The sequence below is a fragment of the Antechinus flavipes genome, chromosome 3, assembly GCF_016432865.1.
Source record: "Antechinus flavipes isolate AdamAnt ecotype Samford, QLD, Australia chromosome 3, AdamAnt_v2, whole genome shotgun sequence".
Taxonomy (NCBI): domain Eukaryota; kingdom Metazoa; phylum Chordata; class Mammalia; order Dasyuromorphia; family Dasyuridae; genus Antechinus; species Antechinus flavipes.
The window spans coordinates 281,379,386-281,398,130 of NC_067400.1; the positions used below are offsets into that span (position 1 = coordinate 281,379,386).

General features: G+C 31.2%; 1 protein-coding gene across 5 annotated transcripts in view; it reads left to right on the forward strand.

Moving 5' to 3' along the window:
- KLHL15 (kelch like family member 15) overlaps nucleotides 1–16,794 on the forward strand; it is a 58,824-nt gene extending 42,030 nt beyond the window's left edge. For all 5 annotated transcript variants that reach the window (XM_051985096.1, XM_051985094.1, XM_051985095.1 and 2 more), the window contains one exon: nucleotides 10,952–16,794. In XM_051985096.1, coding sequence (XP_051841056.1) covers nucleotides 10,952–12,058 — 1,107 coding nt within the window. In that variant the 3' untranslated portion in view covers nucleotides 12,059–16,794. The remainder of the gene's footprint in view (nucleotides 1–10,951) is intronic.
- The last annotated feature ends 1,951 nt before the right edge of the window (nucleotides 16,795–18,745 follow it).

Here is an 18,745-nt window from a genome sequence, read left to right on the forward strand (position 1 = left end):
ATAGATAACAATTTTCATTTTACTTTATTCCTACCTAGATGAACTAACATGTAATTTTGACACACTGGTTTCAAAAGCTTTACATTAATCAATAGAAGATAATTTCTTTACCCTGTAGAAAGGAAGTGTTTAAAACAGTTTAGAATTACAAGAGAAGGTGGTATTGGTTACCTTTTTTTTTTTTTTATTGGCCCCATTCTTGTCCCTTTTATCTGGTAGCACTTCCTCTCTGGTAATATGTGTGAGTGGGAAGGTAACTTGTTAGCTTTTAGCAGTTTTTTTTAAATGACTGCTTCTGAAAATGATAATATCTAATTTATTGATAACTCATTGTTTCAAAGTGCATGATCCTCACAATAATCATCTTATGAGGTAGATTTTATTAGAATTATTATTTCCTTTTTAAAGTAAGAAATCTAAGACTCAGAGAAGTTGTAATTTACAATTTGAAATTTAAAGTCAGTACTTGAACCAGGTCTCCTGACTCCAAATCTAGCATAGTAAAGCTTACTGAACTCTTCATTCTTCTTGTCATCCACTTGTTCTGTAGTGGAAGTATTAATATTTAGTGATTAGCCAGAAAGAATAGAAATGGCTGTATCTATCCACATACTGCCTGATCCACCTTTAAACTGATTATTATCTATATATTTCTTTTTTAAAATTAAATTAGAATTTTTTTTCACTTTACAAAAATCTATTTTTTTGCCCTATTAACTTCTTCTCTGATCCCCACTCTTAAAAAATACACACAAGAAAAACCCCAAATCATTATAACAAATATGCATAGTCAAGCAAAACAGTTCCTGTTGTAGCTAGGTCCAAAAAACAATGTCTCATTCTGTACTTTGAGTCCATGAATCTCTTCTTTGTTAGGAATAAGATGCTGCACTTTATCATCAGTTCTTCGTAATTGTGGTTAATCACTATCAGTTAACTTTCTTATGTCCTTCAAAATCCTTCAAAATTTTTCTTCTGGTTTTACTCACTTAACTATCAATTCATAAAGATATTTTCAGATTTCTCAGATAATTCCTTTCATCTTTTCTTAGGGCATAATATTATTTGATTACATTCATGTACCATGGTTTGTTCAGCCATTCTTCAAATAATGGATACTTCTTGAATTCTAATTCTTTGCTACCATAAAAAGAGCTACTATAAATATTTTTATACATGTTGGGTATTTTTTTTTTTTTTGATTTTTTTTTCCTGGCATAGGCTTAGTATAGGTATTGTTGAGTTAAAATGTATACATAATTAACAATTTTTTGTTCATAGGTTCAGATTGCTTTGCAGAATGGCCAAACCAATTAATAGTGCCACCAACACAGCATGAATATTTTTTTCCCATGGCTCTTCCAATATTTATAATTTTTTTCTATCACTGCCAATCTTATGGATATGAAGTTGGACCACAGACACTTTAATTTGCATTTCTCTATTAGTGATTTAGAACATTTTTTCATATAGCTAATAAAAAGCTTGGGTTGAAAAATGGCTCTTAATCTTAAAAAATTTAAATCACTTTGATATATAATTGGAAATGAGATTTTTATCGGAGAAACTCACTGTATAATTCCCCCCCTCCTTATTTAATTGTTTCTCTTATAATCTTATTTTATATTGGATTTGTTTATGCAAAAGCTTTTACATTTTATATTTTTCTCCATCATATCCTCTTACGGCTTTTCTTCTTTATCTTTTGCTCTTCATATTGAAATGTAAGTCATTTATCTTTATTCCTTTTTAACTGTTCAGTCATATTTACCTTTTATATTTCTCTTTTATATTTCAAACTCCTGTGTTTGAAATTCAAAGTTCCACATGGCTCTGGTCTTTTCATCAGGAATGCCTGAAAGAGCTGTTTTATTAAAAGTCCATTTTTCCTCTAGGATTATAGTCAGCTTTGTTTGATAGATGATTTTTTAAAAATTTATTTTTAACAAAAATTGCTTTATAAATCATATTGGGAGAGAAAAATCAGAGCAAAAAGGAAAAACCATGGGAGAGATAAAACAAAAACAAAAAAAAGTGAACATAGTATTTGTTGATTTACATCATCTTCTTAGTTCTTTTTCTGTGTTCCGATGGCATTTTCTGTCCAAAGTCTATTGTATTACTTTGGATCAGTATACCACTGAGAAAAATCAAATCTTTCATAGTTGATCATCTTGCATTCTTGCTGTTATTGTATACAATGTATTCTTGATTCTGCTTGTTTTGCTCGGCATCAGTTCATATAAATCTTTCCAGGTCTTTCTAAAAGTAGCTTGTTCATCATTTTTATAGAGTAGTAATATTCCATTATCTTTATATACCATTTTATTTAGCCATTACACAATTGATGGGCATCCTCTCAATTTTAAGTTCTTTGTCAGCATAATGAGTACTACTATAAATATTTTAGAACATGTAAGTTCTTTTTTTCCCTAATCACCTGGGGAAACAGATGTAATAGTGATCAAAATAGTTATCAATAGATGATCAAAATGTTGGAGTCAAGGTACAATGTATCTGACTGTGGCTGAGCAGAGCTTGAAAGACTGTACTATGGGTTGGGCACAAATAGTTTATATAGAACACAGTTTTATGATTTTCTTTGGGCATAATTCCAAAATGTTGGGTCTGTTCACAGTTCTACCAGCAGTGAATTAATGTTCCAATTTTTCCACATTGCCTTCAGCAGTTGTCACTTTTCCCCTTTTATTATTTTATCAATCTGGTAGTTTATTAGATAATATCTCAACGTTGTTTTAATTTGTATTTTTAATAGTGATGTAGCCTGTTTTTTCACAAAACTATGTAAAAATAGTTTTTATTTCTTCATTGAAAGGCTGCCTATTCCTAGCCTTTGACCATTTATCAATTGGGGAATGACTCATATTCTTAAATCTGACAAAATCCTATATTTGGGATATGAGACCTTAATCTGAGAAACTGTCTATAATTTTTTCCCTAATTTTCTATTCCTAATAATTTTGGCTACATTGGTTTTATTTGTAGAAAATCTTTTTAATGTAATTGAAATTTTCCATTTTATACCTCACAATGCTGTCTCTTGCTTGTTTATTCATAAATTATTTTCTTTCTTAAGTCTGATAGTTAATGTGTTTCATCTTTTAATTTTCTTATGCTCTCTCCTTTCGTATCTAGTTCACGTATCCATTTTGACTTTATCTTGATAAATGATGTAATATATTGGATTGTGACTATTTTCTGCCAGATTGTTTTATAGCTTTCCAAAAAAAAAATATTTTTTACCAAAAAATGATTTCTTATCCCCAAAGCTTAAATCTTTACATTTATCAAATACAAGGTTACTATAATCATTTGCTACTGTGTATCATGTGTCTACCTTGTTCCCCAATCTACCTTTCTGTTCCTTAGCTGGAAGTAGGCAATTTTGATAATTACTGCTTTATATTATAATTTAAGATCTGGTACTGATAAACTTTCTTCCTTTATTTTTTTCCCTTTGATATTCATGACTTTTAGTCCTTTCAAATGAATTTTATTATTTTTTCTAGTTCAGTAAAATAATTTTTTGATGATTTAATTTGGACAGCATTGAATAAATAAATTAATAAGTAAATTTTCATTTTTATTATGTTGGCTTTGCCTACACTTGAGCAGTTAATATTTTTCCAGTTATTTAAATCTGTTTCTGTATAAAAAGTGTTTTGTAATTATATTTGTGTACTTTTGGAGTTTGTTTTAGGAGGGATATTCCCAGATCTTTTATACTTTCTACAGTTATTTTAAATGCATTAGCTATTACTATCTCTATCTACAGAATTTTGGTAGTGATTAAAAAAAAAACTGATTTATGTGGGTTTATTTAAATTCTGCTGCTTGAGTCTAATTATTCATTTTTTCCTCTAACTTTTTAATTGATTGTTTAGGATTTTCTAAGTATATTATATTATGTAAAGAGAGAGTTTTATTACCTAATTTCTCATTATGATTTCTTTTTTCTTATTTTGCTAGCATTTCTAATAAAATATAGAACAATTCTGGTGATAACTTGCATTTTTGTTTTACTTGTGATCTTACTTGAGAAGGCCTCTAGCTTACCTCCATCACAAATAATGCTTGCTTTTGCATTAGGTAGATGCTTACTGTCATTTTAAGAAAAAAATCCTTTATACCTATGCTTTTAAATGTTGTTTTTTAAATAAAAATGAGCATTGTGTTTTATCAAAAGTTTTTTGTACATCTATTGATATCCTGTGGTTTTATTAATATAATCAGTTATGTTAAGGGTTTTTCTTATATTAAATCACCCCTGCATTTCTGGTATAAATCCTACTTGGCTACAATGTATGTAGTCTTTGTAATATATTGTTGTACTTTCATAGTTAGTATTTTGTTTAGGGTTTTTGCATGAATCCATATTCTTTAATGAAATTGGTCTATAATTAACTTTTTTTTTGATCTTCCTGATATACGTATGAGTGTCATACTTATTTCATAAAAGGAATTTGAATAGGACTCATTCTTTGCCTTTTATTCCAAATTATTTAATATTGGAATTAGTTGAACTTAAAATGATTGGTAGAGTTCACTTGTAAATTCATCTGTTTCTCTGAGAAATTTATATTCTTGTTAAGTATTCTGCCTTTTCAGTTTTATTGGCATAAAACTGGACAAAATAACTCCTTATAATTGCTTTGATTTCATCTTCATTAGTGGCATATTCATTCCTATCAGTTTTTTTCTTCTTTTTATTTTTTTATTATAGCTTTTTATTGACAAAACATATGCATGGGTAATTTTTCAACATTGACCCTTGCAAAAACTTCTGTTCCAACTTTCCCTCTCCTTCCCTCTACCTCCTCCCCTAGATGGCAGGTAGTCCCATACATTTAAAATATGTTAAAGTATATGTTAAATACAATATATGTCTACATATTTATACAGTTGTCTTGCTACACAAAAAAATTTGGATTTAGAAAGAAGGTAAAAATAACCTGGGAAGAAAAACAAAAATGCAAGCAAACAATAACAGTGCAAATGCTATGTTGTAGTCCACACTCATTTCCCAGTGTTTCACTGGATGTAGCTGGTTCTGTTCATTACTGATCAATTGGAACTGATTTGGATCCTTTCATTGTTGAAGATAGTCCCTTCCATCAGAATTGATCCTCATCATTCCTATTAGTTTTCATACTAGTGATTTGGTTTTATTCCCCCTTTTAAAAAATCATATTAACTAATAGTTTAATTTTTTCATAAAATCAACTTGTATTTTTATTTACTAATTCAGTGGGTTTTTTTACTCAGTTTTATTAATCTTACCATTAATTTTTAAGATTTCCTATTTGATTGTTTAATTGGGGATTTTTATTTTGTCCTTTTCTAGTTTTTTTAAAAATTGCATAGTCATTTCATTAGTCTGCTCTTTCTAATTTAGTGATATTAGCAGTTAGAGATTTTGATTTTCCTCTGATTTCTGCTTTTGTTGTATTTTATTAGTTTTGATATGTTGTCTCATTATTGGTATTTTCTTTAATGAAATTGTTTCTATGATTTGTTCTTTAACTTACTATTCTTTAAAATTGTTGTTTAATCTCCTATTAGTTTTTAATCTGTTTCCATGGATCCTTGAAATGAATATGATTTCTATTGCATTATGATCTGATAATCAGGGATTTTTAATATTTCTGCTTTCCTGCATTTGATCTGAATGGGTTTTTTTGCCCTAATATGTGATCAATTTTTATAAATGTGCCACCTACCATTGAGAAAAAGGTATATTCACCTTTCGTTTTCTCTAAGAGATTTGTTGTATGTAGCTTATCTAAGATTCTGTTCACTTCATTTACTTCTTATTTATTTTTTGATTAGCTTTATCTAATTCTGAGAGGAGAAGGTTAAGGTCCCCCACCATTATGGTATTACTATCCGTTTCCACCTGTAATTCATTTAATTTTTCCTTCAAAAATTTAGATGCTATAGCATTTGGCATGTATAAGTTTAGTATTGATATTACTTCATTTTCTATAATATCTTTTATTATAATGTCGTTTCTCTATCTCTTATTTTTAATCTCTTATATTAGCAGAATATTCTATTCCAGCCCTTTATTTTAACTCTGTATGCATCTCTCATTTTAAATGTGTTTCTTGTAAACAACATAGTGGATTCTGGTTTTTAATCCATTCTGTTTTTTTTTTTTTTTAAATTTTTTATTTAATAGATGAATTATTCATATTCAAAGTTGTAATTATTAGTTGTGTATTTTCCTCTACATATTCTTCTCACCTTCTTTTTTACCCTGTTCCCTCCTAGACATTCTGATTGCTTCTAACTACTACCTTCCTAATTCATACCTCTTTTTGAAGAATACCTTCCTCTACCCTTCTGTTATTTAATTTACCCACCCCTCTAAAAATTCCTCTCTTATCCTCTCTCCCACTGTCCTATTTTTTAAAAATACATGTTTCTGAAAGTCCCTTCTCTATCTCCTTGTTCTTCTATTTCTTTATAAATTTAGAATACTTTTATATCTTTCTAGATAAATATTATTACTTCTTTCCAGTTCCAGTGAGAATGAAGGTCCAGCACTACCAGCCCTTTACCCCCACCTGCTTCTGCTATATTAGTTTTTCCATTCACCCTTCATTTATGTGAGAGTACTACTCCATTTTACCTCTCCTTTCCTAATTTTATTTTTCAGAACCATTCCATCATACACTACTCTGTTCCAAGTCTTCCATCTTGGTATGCTTTTTCAAACTACCCAAGTTATAATAACATTCTTAAGAGTATAGATAACATTTTCATTTCAACATTTTCCCATATAAGAAATAAATAGTGTGACCTTAGTCCTTCATAATTGGTTTTTAATATTTATCTTATATTTCTCATAGATCTTACGTCAAATTTTCTAATTAATTCTGGCCTTTTTGTCACAAATACCTGAAAATCTTTTCATTAAATGTTATTTTTTTCCTTTCCTTTAGAATTATACTCAGTTTTGCTGGGTTAAGTTATTCTTGGTTTCAAACCTAGGTCCTTTGCTCTTCAAAATGTTCCAAACCTTAGGTTTTTTAATGTACAGGCTGCTAGATTTTGTGTTTTCCTAACTACAACTCCAAAGGATTTTTTTTTTTCTTATTGCTTGTAGTATTTTCTCCTTAACCTGGGAACTTTGAATTTTAGATATCAGATTCCTGTGAGTTTTCATCTTGGATCTCATTCAGGTGGTGGATCAGTAGATTTTTTTTTTTTTCTATTTCTTTTATTTTAAATTCAGGACAATTTTTCTTGATGATTTCTTTTAATATTGTATCTTAAACTCTTTGTTTTGATCATAATTTTCAGGGAGAACAAGTCTTATATTGCCTCTTAGTCTGTTCTCCCGATCAGTTATTTTTCTAATGAGATGTTTCACATTCTCTTCTACTTTTTCATTTTTTTGATTTTGTTTTATAATTTCTCAACATTTTGCTTTCTTTTTGCCCAATTCTAGTTTTTAAGGAATGATTATTTTCCTTTAGTTTTTGGAGCTCTTTTTCCAAATGGATGACTTTTTAAAATTTTCTTGAATATATGCTCCCCCCTTTTTTCCCTCTAGTTTTCCTTCAACATATCTCATTTGACTTAAAAAATCTTTTAAAAAGTTCTTTCAAGAACTCTTTTTGGGTTTGTGACAATTTTACATGAAGTGTAGGAGTGTTTTTTTTTTTAAACTTTATTATCTTCTGTGTGAATCCAGATATTTATTCCTATAGTAGTTATCTATGGTGGTGTTCTTTTTCCATTGCTTTATATGTTATTATTATTGATGAGGTCTAGATTTGGGGTACCTGATAATGAAATTAGGGTTTAGTTGAGGTCTAGTGGCAGGTTTGAGGTACAGGGAGTCAAATAGAGCTCCCCTGCAACCCCTTTGGATTCGGCACAGGGATACGGTGGTAAATGAGGACTAGTGGCGGCATGAATCCCCAATAAAGGCATTTATCGGCCCAAAAGCTAGATTGATAAAAGAGGTTTATTATTGGGTTTGGAAGCAAGATTAAAGCATAGTTAAGGAAATAGGCGAAGGTAGAGATAAGGAGGGCCCAGACAGAGGGTCCAGTGGACAGAGAGTCCTGACATGACTAGCATGTTTGGGACCTCTGCAAAGAGGGGGTCCCAGCGTGTCCCTTTTATAATGGGAGATTTAGCTGTTTTATTCTACCATCCCTTTCTTTTAATATCAAAACCTAATAAAATTCAATCCCAGGTCTTTCATTTTATTTTACTTCTAAGATTTCTGATATTATGGGTCTAAAGGGAGGCTTATATCATCCCCTCCTTACTCCCTGTAGAAAATCTTTGTCCAATTTGTCACCTATGTTTACCTTTTTCAGAGTTTGTTTTTCAGAATTTCTGATTATTCCTAATCTTTTAATCAGGCATGCTCCATTTCATTAAAAATCCATTTTTGGGGGGCAGCTAGATGGCATAATGGGTGTACTGCTGAACCTGAAAACAGAAGAACCCAAGTTCAAATTCAGCCTCAGACACTTAACATTTCCTACCTATGTGAGCTTGTCTCTTTCTCTGTCTCTCTCTCTTTCTGTGTGTGTGTGTCTCTCTCAAAAGATCAATTTTTTTCTCCTTTGAAGGATTTTGTTTTGTTGGGTAAGTCATTATTGATTGTTAGTCTGTATCTTTTACCTTTTAGAATATGCTATCTCTTGTTTCCTTTTCCTTACAGTATTAAATTTAAATCTTGGCTATGATTTCTTAATGGTGGTTGTTCTGTCTTTTCAATTATGTGTGGCTTTTCATGACTTAATTTGGGGTTTTCTTGGCACAGATAATTTGAATGGTTTGCCATTTCCTTCTTCAATTCATTTCACAGAGGAAAAAACTGAGGCAAACAGGATTAAGTGATTTGTCCAGAGTCACACAGCTATTAACTGTTTAAGGTCAAATTTATTCAAATATTCCTGACTCCAGCCCCAGCATTCTATGCAATGTGCCACTTCTCTGTTCCAGATTCTTGATGCTTTAACTGGCTGTTTGTAGTATTTTTTTCTTTGATCTTTGAATTTTGACTTTGGCATTACTGGGTGTTTTCCTTTTGGAATTTCAGCAGGAAACTGATTAGTAGTAGGGGTTTTGTTTTTGTTTTCATGTTGTGCTCTGATTGTAATATAGGTAGTTTTCTTTTGTGATTGTTGAGGTATGCCAGTGAGATTTCTTTTTGATGTTTTCTTTTTCTTTCACTTTTTCTGATCTTTTCACTTTGTTTAATATTACTTTTTATCTCATGAAGCATTATTAACCTTTGTTTAATCCATTCTGATTTTTAGGGTTTTGTTACTTGGGGAAGGTCTTGTACCTTTTGTGCCAAGATATTTTTAAAGTTTTTCTCCTATAGTTCTCATTTATTTTGCATTTCTTTGCTCTATTGCTCGTTTCATTTTAACATTTTAAATTCATTTTTGTAAACACTTGTGTCATTTATTCTCTGAATTCTGGTTTGTTGGACAAGCTGAATTTTTAAGTTGTAAATGTTATTCTCTTCTGCATGGTTGTATGGTAGGCATCATAATAGTTTCTTTTATCTTTTTGTTTTTGTTTCTTAATAATTTTTCATTTTCCCACCAATCTTCTCTAAATAGGCCAGTGTGCTATATTGTCATGTAATCTTAGGGCTGAGTTTGCAGTCATGGCCCTCCTAAGGGATCTCCATGCCACTATCCTGGGTGAGAGACTGAGTATAAGATTTGCTCGGTGGTCTGAAGATTGAGTGCCTGTTCTAGGCCTCTCCTGTGCCCAGACTGCTGGCTGTCCTACAGCTGTTTCTGTGATTAGGGCTGGACACTATGAATATCTTAGCCTGTTTTGCCTAGCCCAACTGCAACAGAGGCATTGATGTCAGAATGAATAGAAGGCTAGCTTTAGTTTCAGGAAGACTTGTATTCAAGCCCTACTTAGGACATAGATTTAGCATTTTTAGCATGGGCAAGTCATTTAACCACTCAGTGTCCCAGGCACTTTTCTGAGATTATAAATTACACTTTTTTTTTTTTTTTTTGAGAGGTAATTGAAGTGACATGCCTAGGGTGACACAATTAAGACATGTCTGAAGCCAGGTTTGAGCTCAGGTCTTCCTGAGTGCTCTATCTACTGCACCATTTAGTTAACCTAAGGTTATAAACTATAGACAAGTTGTCAGTTTTCATCTGTGCAAGGAGCTTCTATATTGAGGCCTTCTTACATAAATGAAATAAATCTATACCCTGTCTTCTAAGAACAGGCAATAAAACTAAAGAAAGGGAAATTGAGACTAGTTTTGTTCCCTTGAATCTATTTAGCCAAAGTCTAAAGATTTTTAAATTTACTTTTTTTCCCCCCTGAAATGTTGATTTTACATTGTTAATGAATCAAGTAGGTGATGTACTACACTGAAAACTGCAATTCAAGTAAGAAAGACCCAAATTCAAATCTTACCTAGAACATTTATCAGCTATGTGACTCTGGCCAAGTCACTTAAATTCTCCTCATCTACAAAATGGGGATGAAATAGCACTTATTTCACATGGTTATTGTGAAGATCAAATGAGATAATATATGTAAATCTCTTTGTTAACCTAAAATATTTTGCAAATATTAGCTGTTCTTATCATCAGAACCATATAGGATATTGTTGTTTTATTCTAATAGCATCACTTGGGAAGTAAGAAGCCAATTCCTTTTTTTTTGTTGTTGTTGTTGTTATAATAACTACAAAAAAAAAAGCAGGGCAACATAGAGTTTGCAGTTATACCATCCCTAAAATATGAGTGTTGACACATTTTATAAGCAGTTAAAATATTTAGCCTTGGATGATTTTAAAAAAAAAATAAACCCAAAAGAATCTAGAAATTATTTTAGTGGCCTTTGACCATTTTGATTATCATCAGTGCTTTTTTCTTTTGGTTAAAATTAATTTTTAATGTGTCCTTAGGTTAAGACATCAGAGTTTTATAGATACTCTCGGCAGCTACGACATGAAGTTGAGCAAGCACTGAATTACTTTCATAGTGTTCACCAGCAGCCTTTGATGGAAATGAAATCCAGCCGCATCCGTTCTGCCAAACCCCAGACTGCAGTATTCAGAGGAATGATAGGACATAGCATGGTAAATAGTAAAATTCTTCTTTTACACAAACCACGGGTCTGGTGGGAGCTAGAAGGTCCACAAGTACCTCTACGACCAGACTGCCTTGCCATTGTGAATAACTTTGTGTTCTTGTTAGGCGGGGAAGAACTGGGGCCAGATGGTGAATTCCATGCTTCTTCCAAAGTGTTCAGGTATGACCCAAGACAAAATACTTGGCTGAGAATGGCAGATATGTCTGTACCACGTTCAGAATTTGCAGTTGGTGTTATTGGTAGGTACATTTATGCTGTGGCTGGAAGAACAAGAGATGAAACATTTTATTCAACCGAGCGTTATGATATCACTGAAGACAAATGGGAATTTGTGGATCCTTATCCAGTCAATAAATATGGACATGAGGGGACAGTGCTTAGTAACAAGTTGTTTATCACTGGTGGAATTACCTCATCATCCACTTCAAAACAAGTGTGTGTTTTTGATCCTAGTAAAGAAGGGACAATGGAACAACGAACAAGAAGAACTCAAGTAGCTACTAATTGTTGGGAGAATAAGTGCAAAATGAATTATGCGAGATGCTTTCACAAAATGATTTCTTACAATGGTAAGCTTTATGTGTTTGGTGGTGTCTGTGTCATCTTAAGGGCCTCTTTTGAGTCACAAGGATGCCCTTCCACAGAAGTTTATGATCCAGACACTGATCAGTGGACTATCTTGGCATCAATGCCAATTGGTAGAAGTGGTCATGGTGTAGCTATATTGGACAAACAAATAATGGTTCTTGGAGGCCTTTGTTATAATGGTCATTACAGTGATTCTATTCTCACATTTGATCCGGAAGAAAATAAATGGAAAGAAGATGAATTCCCACGGATGCCCTGTAAACTTGATGGTTTACAAGTTTGCAGTCTGCATTTTCCTGAATATGTATTAGAGCATGTTAGACATTGCTAAAATGTACATCTCCCTTAAAAGAAAGAAAGCAAAGCGTAGTATTTAAGGCTCTTAAGTACTTGTTGGTGTTATAGTTACTGAATGCATAAAGAGAAACAGGGAATGCACCTCACCAGTTTTACACTAACAATGCCATTGTTATGGTAATGTGAAGTTTTCTTTTCTCCTTGCCTTTCCCCCACCCTTTCCGTGGCCTCCTGAGCTCATGCAGTAAATACATTCTAGAAAATAGCAATTACACTTATAGCCTCTGGAAACAGTTGAATAGAATGATTCACTTGTTTGAAAAGTTGATTTTATACCTTAATCATTTTAAAGTGTCAAGGTAGCATTTGTTAAGTCTTCCAGAAGAAGACCTTCAAATGTCATTCAAAGTTGATTTCAGTTATTTCTTCTATCTAAAATCTTCTGGATTGCTTATTATGTCAATATTTCACTTTTGGTTTTGTCATACAAACAGCTTAAAACTACTTTTTGCATGGCTTTTGTATATATAGTAGTCTGCTGAAAATGCAAAAATATAAATTTTCTACTAAATTAACAACTTTTTTATACTCAGAACACTATTTCTATGCTGCCTTCTATTGTCTGCATTGTGTTTGTAAGTGAAAAAAATATATGCACATGTGAATACATAATAAAATCTATATACAGTGCATCTTTTTTGTGTGGTTAGGATCTTACATTTTTAATTAGTGCACAAATTGTCAGTCATACTTGTTGAGTTTTAGATGTAGTAACATCTTTTCATATATTAATATTAAAAACAAAGTAACTGGAGGCCTCATTTGGTATCAGAGTACCCTATCTTTGGTACATACTGATTGATTCAGTAACATTTGAACTCTTTATATTCATGATACATATATAAACTCATGAAGATTAAGATTTTATATTTATTTAGAAAGTAATTATTAAGGTAAACCACATCAATGTTTGTCTTTCACTTTTGAACATGTTTCTCTTTTCAGTACATTTGAATGTCATTCTACTTGTAGTGAGAACTGGATATGTCTAAGCCCTAATTCTGCAGTGTGCAAGCACTTTTTACCACTCTAGTAGTGGTTATACTCTACTGTATGTAATTGAGATTCAGTAGTGGTATTATTTATGGTTTGTATTTGAATCTAATAATAATTTTCAGGTATCATAAAAGGGTGTTGAATTATGAAAATGAGAAACATAAATTTTAAAACTGGCCTGATTTACCATTTCCATACTAAGAGAGAAATAATAAAATGTCAGCAGCTATTATCTTTACCCTCATGCCCTTTTCTTCCTTTAGATTTTTGGTTATATCACATACATAATTAAAATATCTTACAAAATGAGTTTAACTTCAATTTCCTCTCCCTTTTTTCCCTCCACTCCCATATCTGCCAAAGCAGGGCTGCATTTCTGTTATTAAGCATTAACCAACAGCCCTTAGATAGAACTTAATTATAATTGTAGACATTAGGAACAAACTGTTAGCAAATTAATAATTACATCCTCAAACTTTTTGAAATTTATCAGATTATTTTTTTCTTCTAAATATCTAGTGGCATTAGTGATCAAACCCTTATCTTCTGTTTTTTGTACTAAAGTACCATAGATCATGAAGAATCGTAATGCCAAAGTTAAAAAATGATCAAGAACAATTTTTAAAAATACATATATTAAGAAGGGTGCTTTAGGACTTAATGTAACATTAATTGTTTAAACTCAAATAAAATTGTTTGGTTGAGTATAACTTGGGAAATTTGTTTTCTTGTAGCATCCCATGTTCAAATTGGTGTTGTTTTTCTTATCCTGGAATTGGCACTCAATAGGCTAGGCCTTCTGTGACATTCATGCAGTATTATAATACTGTTCCTTAATTTTCTAGTTCTATACAAATTTTTATTGCCCCTATCTTTGAAAATAATGTGGCAAGGTAAAATTCCAAAAGAGAAGCTTCCTGGTGACTTCCTTCCCCTTTTCCCCTCCCCTCAACCCAGTCTAGGTTATATTGTGAAGTTAAAGCTGGTTTAAAAATAACAAAATTGTCCATTTTTGTAACAAGCATTAAGATAAATGAATAGGTATATAAAAACCGAAAAGTAACCTTTAATTTGAGAAAAGTCATTATTAATCTGTTTAAAGGAAAACATTTTGTTAAAGTAACCTCTTATAATTCAAACTACAACCAAGTCTATGAACAAATGATTAATCTGGAACTGTTCATCTGAGCAAAGTTTTAGTTTTAGGATATGATTGGTTGTTTTCAGTTTCTAAGAAGTATATTGATCAATGCTTTTCCAAGTTATATACACAAGAGCTTTCTTCAGCTTTGTTAAAAAATAGACGAATGCCTGGCTTCTTAATATTTACTAAAATTTTACCTTCCTTTTCCTTTCAATAAGATTTTGTGAGCAGTCTTGGTAAGATTTCCCCCTCCCCCCCCCTAAAACTGCTAAAAGTTTTTCTTCCTAGTTAAATGCAAAATGAGAAAAATTTCTTTTTATACAATGTCTTTTCATCTTTATATCTTTAAAAGTGCTCCATCTTATTATAAATGAAGAAAACAAGAAAAGATAAAAACACATTTTATTCTGGTGTCTACATCCAGGGTTTGGGGTTTTTTTTTAAACCATATTTTTGTTTTTCTTTTACTCTTTTCCTGCTTATCTATGTCTTTATAGCTAATGTTAGGGAGAGACCTGAAAAAACAATCAAGTTCAAATGCTTGATGTTTTATGTTAAAGGTAATAAGGCCAAGATTAAAGTTTGTAAAACAAATGTCATGAAATCCTAACTTGAACAATGGTGTTCAGTCTCATGAAAGTCCTTTTTAAACTGATATTAATGGTAATCAGTTTTGAGCATTAATAATAATTGAGGTTTGCTTGGGTTCTGAATGTATAATGTCCAAGAAAGAACTTTTAGCTATGTATATTTATATTTCTAATGGAGATTAGTTTAAATCCGTAACTAACTGACATTCCCACGTAAAATTGTGATTTAACTGTAGAGATTTAGTTTAAACTACAGGAATGGTTTTCACAAACATTTTTTTTTCAAGTTTATTTTACTATTTGTTTTTTCCCCCTGGAACCATTTGTACATTTTTATTAATGTACATTCTACCTATGCTCAAAACAGTGTTTTTTAAAAGTTCAGATAAGTGATTTGAAACTATACAGTGTCACTGTTGTGATCTTTCTACATACTTAATATGAGTAAACTTTTAAAAATTTGACAAAAATAGGTCATTTTTATTTGCCCTTCTTTATTAGACAATTTGTTGCCTTGCACTTCTTCAGTCTTTCTTTTCATGGTAATATAAGTTGTGATGCTAATTTACTTAAATATCTTGTAGTTCAACCTTTTCTTAAAATGTAAAACTCTCCCATTGACCCTTTTGTTTTTAAAGATGTGATTAGAAAAAATAACTGCTTTTAAAAAACAGTTTAATTAATAGAATATTATTTTTTGAGAAAATTTTCTATTCCTTCTTCATGCCCTGCACTTTGCTAGAGTTAAGATAATAAATCGTGAAATACTGACTGAGCCCTTCTCTAACCCACTTTAAACTTGTACCTTATGAAGCATTCTAGAAAGCATGCTGTCCTGATGTTAAAAGGCACATTTACTAGTATGTGAAGTAATAAAGTAAAAAAACAAATGGAAAGGTCTGTCTTAAATGAAAGTAAAAGTTAGAATGTTTTATAATAAATTATTTGAGATAAATACTGTCCTAGAAATATTAAATATTCTGTGGGCTCTTCATTTTTATATATGTATATGTGAAGTTAGGTCATAACATTTCATTTTGTATAAGCTATCAAATTTTTTTTGGAGAATCCATGATTTGAAAGTCTCAATTAAAATATAAATGTAGGCCAAAATGTAAATTGTAGACATCACTGAGAATTATTTGGCAATCAGCAATGAAAATGCATTGCTAATGGCAGCTTTCTTAGGTCACTTAACTTAACCATACATTTAAATCTTGTTTGCACATTTAATCATTTTTAGAGATCATGAGCTTGATTGTATCTTTAGATTAAACTTGGTTTGAAGGAGAGACCCCCCAAAATTAAAGAACTTCCCCTTAAACAAAGTACTGAAATTTAGTCAAACAGCCAATAGAATTTAACATTAAGTAATAGTAGAGTGAAGTAATAGATAAACTCCTGGAAGTCCATTATCCTAACAGTACTTTAATATAACTTAAATATTAATAATATAAGCTATAATAATATTGAGAAAATTTCATTTTTTTACTTTTTAGTTTTGTTTCTTATTGATACTCTTGAATTATTTTATACACCTTTGGGAATAATTATATTAAGTTGAAGAATTCTATTAATCTCATATTACCAGTATGCCAGTGAGGGGTGAGGTATTTGCTTTCTAAAAGAATGTTTCCAATAAAGTAAATTGGAGAAGTTATTTTCTACCTAACCTGTATGCACCAGGGCTCTTGGGCATACATTATAGAAATATTTTGAGCTTTTATGTACGTTTTGGGCTAGTAGTCTTAACAGCAACCCCAGGGTTGTTATAAAATTCTTAGACTAATTTAAGGTTTGCCTTTTATAACTGTTTTGAAAAGCCTTTACATTTTTGTCAGGTAATTTTCCCAAACTGTGGATACAATCTGTTCAGACATATATGTATATGTTATCCATTCTGTTTTTAAATTGAAAAAAAATGTAAAAAGTGTGTATAAAGAAAATTGTAAATAAAATATTTTTAATCTTTAAAACTTACTCTTTGTTCTTTATTTACTGTGCTTATACTTGCTTTCAAATTCTCTATGTAAAAATCATTAATTTCTTAATATTATAAACTGGTTTAAGTTTTAGCACAGGGGAAATAAGATTCCTGAGTATATCTTCAATCTTAAGAGTCACACTTAGAATCTGTATGGAAAATTAATTAATATAACTTTGACTAGTTATATTCAAAAAGTTTCATCAATATGCTTTTGAAGGTTTGAAACATCAGCTATCACTTCTTTGGGCCTCCACTTTGTTGATGAATTTTAGTTTATGGTAACTAAAAGTCTGTACCAAAATTGAGTAACCTTTTTTGAGTTGTAACTCTTAAAGGAATTCCTGAAATTTTGGATATTAACAAAAACAGATCTGCTTTCACTTAAGTGCATTTTCCCCCTGAGACTCCATCTTGAAACTGATTAATCTACTACCTGGAAGTTTCACTTTAATACCTATATGGCAAAATATCACTTTGCTGATATTTAGCCATAATATTAATTTTGTTTTTGAGATCAATACAATATTTTGATGGATTGATTTTATTTTATTGCTTTTAAATTATCAGTATAATTGTATGATTTGTGACTTTTGTCATAGAATTTTAGCTTTCTAAGCCTTATTTCCTTAACCTATAAAATGTGAGTTTTTCTAAGTTGGTTTACAATTTTTTTTATTGTTATTATCTGTAAAACATAATATTCTAGATATTGTTGTTATACAGGAACTATATAGTGTCCCCAATTCTTTTAAAGGAATTTCCCTTCTAACTGAGGAGACAGGATACATTTTATTAGTGGAATTTGATTGCAGTCTTTTTCTGAGAAATGCCTTTCTTCTAAGAAAAAAAATTGTAAGCATAACAGTACTTGACATTTTAAAAATAATCTCACCTGAACCTCATACAACCCTGTGAGAGAAATAGAACAATGCTATTATCCCCATTTTGCACTGAGAATACTGAAGCTCAGAGAGATTCTAACTTGTCACAATTTGTTGTCTCAGATTCAAGGTCCCAGGTCTTTTGTAACTTTCAATTCTAGCATTCTTTCCAGAATACCAAACTGGTTTTTTATACTTATGTAATTTGTATTATAAATTACCTATCCTATCGTACGAAATAAATATTTTATATTAGATTATATATCTTATTGAATACTATTCAAATCAATAATTACATTGGTACCTCTGTAATTACATTGATACCTCTGTATTGTGCACCAGAATCCATATAAAATGTGGAAAGAAAAGAGGAAATAGGTTAATCACAAAGAGAAATAGAACTATTTTGCTTGAATAGTGAACTATATAAGCCTCCAAGGAATGGGCACCAGAAAAAAAGAATTTTATAGGTTATTTCACACTTCTTTCCTGAAGCCTAACATACCACTTTCAAATCTATGTATCTGTCCCATTCTCTCTTCAAAAGAGAAAAAAGCTCAAAGCTTCATGTTCACACAAAATGCCTTTTGGACATCATAAACTTGATGCCTTGTGTAGGTATCTACAACACAATATACTAAAAACAATTCATTATTGCTTTTCCCAAAAATATTCCTAAATTTTTCTATCACTATCAAGGTCGTCCCCCCAATCATCCAGGCTTTTTAACCTTGATTTCATCTTTGACTGTTCTTTATGACATTTAGGTGCAGCTAGGGGACACAGTGGATAGAGTACCTATCCTGGAGTCAGGAAAACCAATTTTCCTGAATTCATATCAGGCCTCAGACACTCAATAGGAGTATAACCTTGGGCAAGTCACTTAACCCTGTTTTCCTCATCAGTAAAATGAACTGGAGAAGGAAATGGCAAACCAGTATTTCTGGCCAAGAGAAACCCAAATGGGGGTGTGAAGAGTTGGACATAATCTGAATAATACACCCCACTTATCCAATCGGTTGTTAAATATTTCTGCTTCCACATCAGCTGTCATTTCTATCCT